This window comes from Xyrauchen texanus, chromosome 24 (genome assembly GCF_025860055.1).
Source record: "Xyrauchen texanus isolate HMW12.3.18 chromosome 24, RBS_HiC_50CHRs, whole genome shotgun sequence".
NCBI classification, from domain to species: domain Eukaryota; kingdom Metazoa; phylum Chordata; class Actinopteri; order Cypriniformes; family Catostomidae; genus Xyrauchen; species Xyrauchen texanus.
In genome coordinates, this window is record NC_068299.1 from 7,497,257 (window position 1) to 7,507,643 (window position 10,387).

The window sequence follows — 10,387 nt, forward strand, 5'->3', positions numbered from 1 at the left end:
CATTGATTCATTTTTCCACTTCAAATCGCAACTCAAAACACATCTGTTCAAATCATCTCACATGATATCAATTGCTCTAACTCTTTTTTTTTTTTATGTTGTTGTTTATTTAATTTTGGCGCTTTTAAATGTCTTATGTATCCCTGTACGGTGTCCTTGAGTGCCGAGAAAGGCGCCTTTTAAATAAAATGTAGTATTATTATTATTATTATTATTACCAAAAACAGAGAGAGAAGGAGAATGTGAAACTATAGAGATTGACTGAGCAGGGAGGAGATTTATAGTTAAAAAGGACTTAAAGTGGCCCGGTAGCTCCGCGAGTATTGATGCTGACTACCACCCCTGGAGTTGCGAGTTTGAATCCAGGGTGTGCTGAGTGAATCCAACCTAAGAAACCAAATTGGCCCGGTTGGGTAACCTCCTTGTGGTCACGATTAGTGGTTCTTGCTCTCGATGGTGCACGTGGATCACTGAGAGTTGCATGAGCCTCCACATGCTGGATGTCTCTGTGGTGTCATGCACGGCAAGCCACGAGATAAGATGGATTGACTGTCTCAGAAGCGGGAATAACTGGGCCATCACGAGGACCTACTAAGTAGTGGGAATTGGGCATTCCAAGTTGGGGAGAAAAGGGGATTAAATGTTTTTTAAATAAAGACATAAATATTGATTTGTTTCTCACCCACACCTATCATATCGCTTCAGAAGACATGGATTTAACAACCAGAGTCATCTGGAGTACTTTTATGTTGCCCTTTTGTGGATTTTGGAGCTTCAACATTTGGCACCAATTCACTTGCACTGTATGGACCTTCTGAGAGCTGAGATATTCTTCTAAAAAACTTCGTTTGTGTTCAGCAGATGATAGAAACTCATACATATCTTGGATGTCACGAGGATGAGTAAATGATAGAATTTTATTTTTTTGGGTGAACTAACACAGAAAGGGAATTGTTAGCACCTGTTTACAGGTGCTCTAATGAATCCAGTGCATCTCCATGCATCTGTCAGACTAGACAGACATCCCTTATCTGTTCTAGCTTCTCCAATGTCTCTTTTGTGTCAAACTGCCATTGCTTCACCTGTTCAGTGGCTGTAATGCCCTCCTGAAACACATGAGAAATGGGGGTGTTTAGGCTACAACCAGCTCTTGGACTGAATTGGAAAACTGTAAGTAGCATAAAAAGTTGCTTTTTTTATTCATTTTCATGAAGCATGATGTAGTGTACCATTTAAAATAATTTGAATGTGCAGTACTTACAGCATTCTTGATCTGCATATCCGCTCCTGCTAGTATGAGGAGTTTAACAATTTTATGTCGATTTAATCTGACAGCATCATGTAGAGCTGTGTCCCCCTCCTTTAAAACAGAAAAGAAAGGTTAAATTAAAAAATTGTAGGTAGTGTTATTTCTGTGCAGATAGAAGCACCAGACAAGTTTCAAACATTCCCAAACAATGGGACAACAAGAAGCCTCGCCCCAAACTCATGCAACTGAATGAATCTATGTTGTTATGTCATATGTTGTTATTAGTCAGGCCTCTTGAACAAACAGTTTGCAATTTAATTCGGTGTATTGGTGCAGAAATGACACATTTAGTCACATTTTCTTTATTATTTGTTTTATGAATTATTAATCTGTTACCCAGTCTTTGGCATTAATGTTGATTCCGCTGACTTAAAGGTGTTGAACAATGTCGCTGTGACCTGTCCGTGTGGCCACTTGTAAAGGTGAGCTTCGAAGCTGTAGGACGGTACAAAAAAATTATTACTTTTTTTCATGCCAAGCACAATTTTGGAAAGCTTGTTTTTACACACAGTATTAACTGTATATATGTGTACATGCATTATATAGTTAAATAAAAGTATTGTCACTAGTGGTGTCAGACCACTATTGGAACCCACTATACATATGTTTTTCATGATATCAGACAAAAGCTATCACTTTGTCTTTGACGTTGATGTCAGCTCCCCTATCCTGAAGAACTTTCAGTGCTGCAAGACTTCCACCTCTGCAAGCCCAGTGTACAGCCCTGCAGTCCAGCTGAACCAACAATACAAAAAATAATGTTTATGTTGAACTAATTATAACAATGAATCTATCTTTGATTACATTAGAACAATTTCAAAGTTCTCACCATGTCTTTAAAGTTGATATCAGCTCCTTTCTTCAGTAATGTTTTGACAATTTCAGCATGATTTTCCAGAGCTGCTCTTTGCAGAGCAGTTTTCCTGAACTAAGTCAACAGTTATGTCAGCAACTGCAAAGAGAAACATCATAAAGCAAGAGAATGTGTCATTTTTGACATACTACACCTCATCACAAGTGTTTGGATCTCCTCCGTCTTCCAGAAACTTCTCAATTACTTCCAGCTTTCCCTGAGCTGCTGCTTTCAAAAACTCCTCAGGTTCTACTGGTCCCTGACAACATCAGATACACAAAGCAACACGACTACTTGAAAATGTTTACAGTAACATTTAGCTTGTTAACAAGCCTGGCGGGTACATCAGCACACCAGCATCCAAACACAACGTAAGTTGGTCTTTTCAGCAAGGTGATGAAGCATTGCTAGAATTAAAAAATTTTGTTGAATGGAAAATATATTATTAGTTTTGACAGATGATAGCTTTTAACCACATTAATAAAATTACTTTTGATGATAACGTTCAAAATCATATAGCAATTGTAAAGGCCAAAAAAGACAGACAGACAGATGGGTTTCTCTCACCACAAAATCATCAATTATGTCTTTACAAGCTGCTATCTTGTTCTTGATTTTCTTCTTTGTATTCAGCTCCATAATGTTCTCAGCACCTCCCAGATCAACAATCTCAAGTCTTAGATTTTCCTCTCCCGTTCTTGAGCCTGCATGAAAAAATGTATTCTGGAGTACAACAGTACAGTTCAGTTCCATGGGGACTGAAATATGTGTGTGTTCATGTCTAACTTTAGGTTAAACATTTAAGAGGAAAATTGTATTGCTCAGATGTTGCAGCTCAGGAGACTTAAATTCTTTTTTTAGGCTATAGGAGCCTGTACGCTATCTATCAGTGGTTATGTGTTAGGATAATTGTTGGCATACAGTTAGAATTTACAAGATAAATAATGTATGTATATTTGGTTTTGTTAGTATTTGATGAAAAATATTTGCACTTAATGAAATCTCTGACTTTGAATGGCAGTCTTTGGTATCTTGGCAAATCTGAGAACAATATGATTTTTGAGATCTCTTCTGAGACTCCAGAGAGAGAGAGAGACATCTGAAATTACTGAGGATTTTTTCTGAGGTGTCCACATTTGCTCTTTATTTAATCCCATTGCTGTTGAGAAACCATTTTCTTAAACAGAAGACATATAATTGACAAAAATATCAGTTATCTTAAACGTAAAAATAATCATCAAAATATAATTAAAAGCAATATCCATCTGTCTCTATGGTGACCATTCTAAAATCGAATGTAGAACTCTTTCAAATAGACAATGTGTAATGGGTGCCAGCTGGAACCTGATAGCTGTGCAGTATGTGTAAACCTCACTCCCCTGGCCTCAAGAGGCACACTAGCGACTGACGCTAGGGGCTGTAGCCTTTAGCCTCCTTGTAGTGCGCCTGCCTCCCATGCCAGCTGACACCGGTTCGAATCCCGCTCGGAGCTGCTCGAGTAGGACCGGTTACAGTGGTGCCGTGACCCAGATGAGAGTGAGGTTTAGGGAGGTGAGTGTAACGGGAGCCAGCTGGTACGTGATATCTGTGCGGTATGTGTAGAGCTCACTCTCCTGCCCTCAAGAGGTGCATTAGTGACTGACTCTAGGGGCTGTAGCCTTTAGCCTCATCGTTGGCGTGCCAGCCTCCCATGCTGGCAGATGCGGTTCCCGCTCAGAGCGAGTCGAGCAGGACCGTTACAAATGCACACATAATACATAGATATTTAAAAGAAATCAAGAGACTAAATGTATTATATGAAAATTGTACCTTCTCCCGTTTATCAAGCTCTGCTCTTCTGTCAACCACAGCTGTTGCCCACAGGATGTCCTCATCCATTATGAGAAAAAGTAAAAGCTTATTCTTTACAAACCAGGCAGCTAAAACAGATTATTGTCAAACTGTCCTTCTCTTTCAAGGAACAGTTTTCTTTTACAAGCAGCAACTGATGGCAGACCAGCCTTCACAAATAATAACGTGACTCATAAGCTGTGTGGATCCTGCCGTTAATACCAGACCTGCAGGACTGAGATTTGATGGTCTTATAGCTCACAGCAGGAATGTAAAGCCACGTCAGGCCCTGTGTGACAGCTGTTGACAGAAACTGGACCGCACACAAGCACACGAGCCTCACTGTTCAGGCCAGTAGCCTTCTGACCACCTCTGTTAGGCACTGGAAGTCCACTTTTACAAGAACCACAACTCAATAAACAGTCTTTTTGGAGATTAGTGTTTCATTAGTGTCAAGAGATACCTCATAAATGCCTTCGAGTCTCTAAGAGGGCTTGTTACAACACAAAGTCCAATCACAGAACAGCATTCGGGAACATTCATTGGGCAAGAATGTACACTAAGGTGAACGTCTGATTTGTTACGATGCATGTTTACCATATGTAGCATTCTCCAGTAGCATCTTTGATATAAGAACAGAGACAGATGGTAGCATTGAGTAACATTCTAATTAATGAAATGAAATGTGCAATAGTCATTTGAATGCAAAAGGAAATGAATACTCCCAATGCTTTCATAACAATGCATGGATATTGTGTATAAAAGTGCACTCAGTAACTTTTTGCTTTTGTCATCTTGGACTTACAATTACACCTAGTGGTGTGGATGCAGCATTATTCAAAATGAACAGTTTTCCATTATGCCATTGTAGAAATGCACTATTCACACAAGTCAGCCATGATTAATCAGGATCCCTGAGGATACACTCTGTCACTCGCCCTCTCTGTCTCTCTAAAACCTGTCTATTACTAGAAATTCAAGTATTTTTCTAGTATCTAGCATGAGCCTCCACATGCGCTAGGTCTTCAAGATAACATGCTCATCAAGCCATGTGAAAAGCTGTGCGGATTGACTGTCTCAGACGCGGAGGCAACTAGATCAACTAGAGTCACCCAGATTGAGTCACTACGTGTGCCTAGAAGACATAGAGCGCATTGGGAATTGGACATGCCAAATTGGGGAGAAAATTATATTTTAGAAATATGTGCAACCCAAGTAATGTACTTAAAATTAAGTACCTAAACTGAAAGTAACTGTAATCAGATTACAGAATTTAAAATGTAATGTGTAACACACTACTTTTGACAAAATAACTTGATTACAATAACTAAATCTTTTTCAATCAGATTACCAAACACTGCTGATAAATACCTTAAATAAAGGCAGATAGACTTAGAATGTTAGAATAAAATAAACATCTAGTTCACAAGAAATTAAAGGAAAATTGGCATGTTCATGCTATTAATTTGCAAATGTTGTCTTACAGGACCATTTCAAAGTAACTGTGAAAAAGCAAAAACTTGGTGAACAGTAACAAGACCCAAGATTTACACTTATATATTCATACGATTTGTAACATAAAATCTTGCTGTTTTTTATTAAGTCCATGCATATTGTGTCTTTTACTCTAAAAACATTTATTTGAATAGCATGAAAATACAATTTATTAAGTTAACTATTGTTTCTTCTTTGAGCAATAGTTCTACCTAGAACTTTAACATGCTGTTTACAGGAACTTTGAAACCCCTTGACTGATATAAAGTATGATATCAAGAATTTAAATGAATAAAACTGCAGGGTAACGTGAGGTTGTTTAAACAGTCGCTTAGATAAAGGACTGTGGAATACAACGTGAAGCCTTTGAGGCAGGCAAATTCTTAACTGTGAGGAGGAGGTCAGAATGACTGTACACTGTCACAACAGAGCAGCGGAAGGCCAGGACAAAACCACAGCTCATTTTTAATACAACACAAACATGTTTCTATCTTTTCACCTAGGAATAGAAGATACGCACCTGAAATAAGAGGTAAGCAACAAATATACTGTAAAGTAGATGAAGCATAAAAATGAATGTGAAATGTTTGTGGAGGTCCAGACATTGACTAAAAGAACAAACAAGCCCTGTAAAAAAGCAATAATGTTATCTATCTTATAGGGAATGTGAATTTCTTTGAATCTACATAAAACATGTTAGACCAACAATATTGCTGAACTAAAAGTTGCCTGAACAAACATTTTCATTATTCCGATCGCATCGCAGCACAGAGACAGCGCTCATAAAGATAATAAATGATATTCGCTTAAATACTGATACAGGCAAATTATCAGTACTGGTACTACTCGACCTCAGTGCTGCATTTGACACTGTTGATCACAACATACTTCTTGACAGGCTGGAAAACTGGGTGGGGCTTTCTGGGATGGTCCTAAAATGGTTCAGGTCATACTTAGAAGAGAGAGGTTATTATGTGAGTATAGGAGACCATAAGTCTGAGTGGACGTCCATGGCATGCGGAGTCCCTCAAGGCTCAATTCTTGCGCCACTCCTGTTCAACCTGTATATGCTCCCAATGAGCCAAATAATGAGAGAGAACCAAATTGCTTACCACAGCTATGCAGACGACACACAGATCTACTTAGCCCTATCACCTAACTATTACAGCCCCATTGACTCCCTGTGCCAATGCATTGATGAAGTTAACAGTTGGATGTGCCAAAACTTTCTTCAGTTAAACAAAGACAAAACTGAATTCATTGTCTTTGGAAACAAAGATGACGTTCTCAAGGTGAATGCATACCTTGACGCTAGGGGTCAAACAACAAAAAATCAAGTCAGGAATCGTGGTGTGTCTCTAGAGTCAGACCTTAGTTTCAGTAGTCATGTCAAAGCAATAACTCAATCAGCATATTATCATCTGAAAAATATTGCAAGAATTAGATGCTTTGTTTCCAGTCAAGACCTAGAGAAACTTGTGCATGCTTTCATCACCAGCAGGGTGGATTATTGTAATGGACTCCTCACTGGCCTTCCCAAAAAGACCATAAGACAGTTGCAGCTCATACAGAACGCTGCTGCCAGGATTCTGAGCAGAACCAGAAAATATGAACATATCACACCAGTCCTCAGGTCTTTACACTGGCTCCCAGTTACATTTAGGATTGATTTTAAAGTATTATTACTGGTATATAAATCACTCAATGGGCTAGGACCTCAATATATTGCAGATATGCTCACTGAATATAAACCCAACAGATCACTCAGATCATTAGGATCACATCAGCTAGAAATACCAAGGGTTCACTCTAAGCAAGGAGAGTCTGCTTTTAGCTATTATACCAGCCGCAGCTGGAACCAGCTTCCAGAAGAGATCAGATGTGCTCCTACAGTAGTCACATTCAAATCCAGACTCAAAACACATCTGTTTAGCTGTGCATTTACTGAATGAGCACTGTGCCACTGTGTGTCCAACTGTTTGTACTGTATTTTATTGTATTTTATTCTAAACTGTTTCAATTATTTTTATTTTTTTATTCTTATTTTAATCTCTTCTATGTAAAGCACTTTGAATTACCATTGTGTATGAAATGTGCTATATAAATAAACTTGCCTTGCCTTGCCTTATTGTACATTATGGGATGTATGATCGTTATAGGATTATTGTTTTGCTGTTTGCTGACTTTGATCATTATATTGCTGTTGTTTTTGTAATTACTGATTATTGGTTGTGTTATGTCAAAAGCTCAGTTTGTTGATTGTCACTGATATTTGTTTGAGTTTTTTGTGTTAAGTGTTGAGACCTAAACTATTACATGTAGTCCTCTTTTGTTCACTTCAAATTAAGTCATATAAAATCTTAGTAAGTATGAAATAACAAAAATGTACACTTTACAATAAGGTTATATACTGTACGTTATATGGGATACTGTATGCAGAATTGCTTAATGTATTAGGTATTATGCATTAACAATTACAAAATATTTAACTTTTAATGATAGTTCATAATAACTTATAAAACTTTAAATGATAAATATGCATACGTAGAAAGTAACATTAACAACAATTTAAAATGTGCTGTAAAATTGTTTATTGTTTGTTCATTTTAACTATTGTTTTAACTAATGTTGTGTTAACGTATACAAACTTGTAAAGTGCTACAGTAAAGTTATTGAGGACTTCAAGACAGTTCCAGCATTCCCTCAGTGTTGAAAATTCTATGTTTTTCTTTTTTGTTTGTTTCTTTTGTTTTACAGTGAGCAAATATGTCTCCTGGTTTAATGAATGCCTCATAACTGACACATTAGTTTGGTACTGGGTAGAATAATGGTGACTCTGAAACACTTGAGTGTTAAGGATAATGAGGAAGACAGCTCCTCTGTTTTCCGGAGGCCAACAATTCAGAGAACATAACCAACCAACACTCAAGGGCAGAGTCCAGGGAATTCTTCCTCAGCCGGTGAGTTTGCCCAAGCTAAGCACTGTGACGAATGGAAAAATGCATACTGGAGATATCACAACCTGTTTACAAATTCCATTAAAACCAATGAAGTACACTTAATATGGTCTTTTAAACACCACACGACTGCAAGCTTTATGAGACTGGTGTTTTATGATTTCAGGAGGAAGAATCCAATTTTAAGTGTATTTCTGTTGTTGAGCGGTTACTCTGCACTTCTGGTTCCTGCATATCTGCCAACCTCAGGGCTTACCTGGACTAATGAGAGTTCTAATGAAACACTGGTACTGTAATTCACTTCTTTACCACATAAATGTAAAGACTTGCGAGTCACAATCTGGAGGATTTTTGGCATGACTTGTTGTGTTATTATTTAAAATACTTGACATGATAATTTGACTTTATATCTGACTTGATAATGACTAGATGAAACCCTTCATAACCAGAAACAAGAAAACTTGTTTAAATTTTCAGCATAATTGTCAGCTAACTTGTCAGCACTTGTAGCATAATGATGATTTTCACAATAAAATAATTTCGACTTATCCCTTCTTTATGTATATATCTATATAGGGACTTACTGTACCATGGAAGTGAATAGGCCAATCCATAAAAGTGTCATTTGAAAAGTATCACCACAATTTGAGTAAAGTTATACCTAATATTTCAACATCATTGTCATGACAGCAAAACTCTGCATTCCCATCCTTATTGGATATAACCTAACACAGATTAGGTTAGCAAGCTATTTTATCCCACAAAAATCATGCTAACATGTATAATGTTTATGTTTTGTGGCATTACATTTTGGCTTCACTTTAGGCAATGCTTAATTAGTATAATTTTTTTAAACCAACAGTTCAGGAGACTTTAGGCTCTCATTAAAGGGTAAACTTTCAGCACACCGAATCATGTGACAAAACAACATGGCGCCAATCTCAGTCGAGTTTGTTTTTTGGAGAAACTGCAATTAAACTACATCAGGTAAGAAACAAGTTCAAGTTTTCACATTAAAACCTGGTTGAGTCAAAAGAGTAGAGTCTCTAGTTTCATCCAATATGCCATTTTAATAATTGCATTCATTTATCGTGAAACGGCATGCTGTTAAACACAAACACATGACTAACTTTCCATAATAATCCTACATTCACTGTGCATTTTCACATTGAGAATCAATGGACGTATCTAAAAACAGGAAAATGTTGCTTTCAGAGGCTGTATATGGAGTTAGGTTGAAAATGAGATGCATTTCAAACTGTTCTGAGACCAGTGAAGTCAGACAGCACACTGGAGGTTGAGCCATTCACTAATTAGAGAGCAAGGATGCAATGAAGCATAGCTTTCTTATACAGCCAAGCACATTCACTTCTATCTAGTCAAAAGTTCAGTTTCATGCTGCAGATGATATTTGAACCACTTAACATCTTTGGCAGACATGGAACAATGATAATAAGTACATATATTCAAAATTTGTATTTTAACATGGTTGGCAGTGATTTGATGACATTGTTCTTTAGATTAACTTTTTCTTTCTATAGCTTGAAATTACTTGCAATTTCACAACATATGTGGACATCAATTTTTAGGAAAATTATTTGCTCTAAATTATTTTTTTAACAAGTCAAAAAGGGAAATAGAAAGTGCACACAGCAGTCACGCGGGGGTCTCAGGCAGTTATACCACAAATGCATTTGTTTGAGGTTATACAACTTATATTGAACCCGGAAAATTCCTTTAAACTAGACACGAAAAAACTGACTGACTCTTTTCACAGGAAGAATTACCATTAGTCCGTCAGCTATTAGTACAAGTCCTTCAGAGCCAACTAAATAACATATGAGGCAGCACAATAGTCATTATTAGAGAGTTAACTCTGTTGTTTGTATTGACCGTCAACCCTGTTACATACCAAATCTTTCCAGGTTGCATGTTATGGTGTTG

At 37.3% G+C, this 10,387-nt stretch overlaps 1 protein-coding gene across 1 annotated transcript; it reads right to left on the reverse strand.

Annotated features, from left to right (window-relative positions):
- Nucleotides 1-1,007: 1,007 nt before the first annotated feature.
- On the reverse strand, nt 1,008-4,040 carry ankrd2 (ankyrin repeat domain 2 (stretch responsive muscle)). Its single transcript, XM_052089466.1, is given in 7 exon segments — nt 1,008-1,106; nt 1,262-1,360; nt 1,646-1,744; nt 1,946-2,044; nt 2,139-2,237; nt 2,317-2,421; nt 3,972-4,040. Coding segments are annotated over 7 exon segments (669 nt in total).
- Between the last annotated feature and the right edge of the window lie 6,347 nt (nt 4,041-10,387).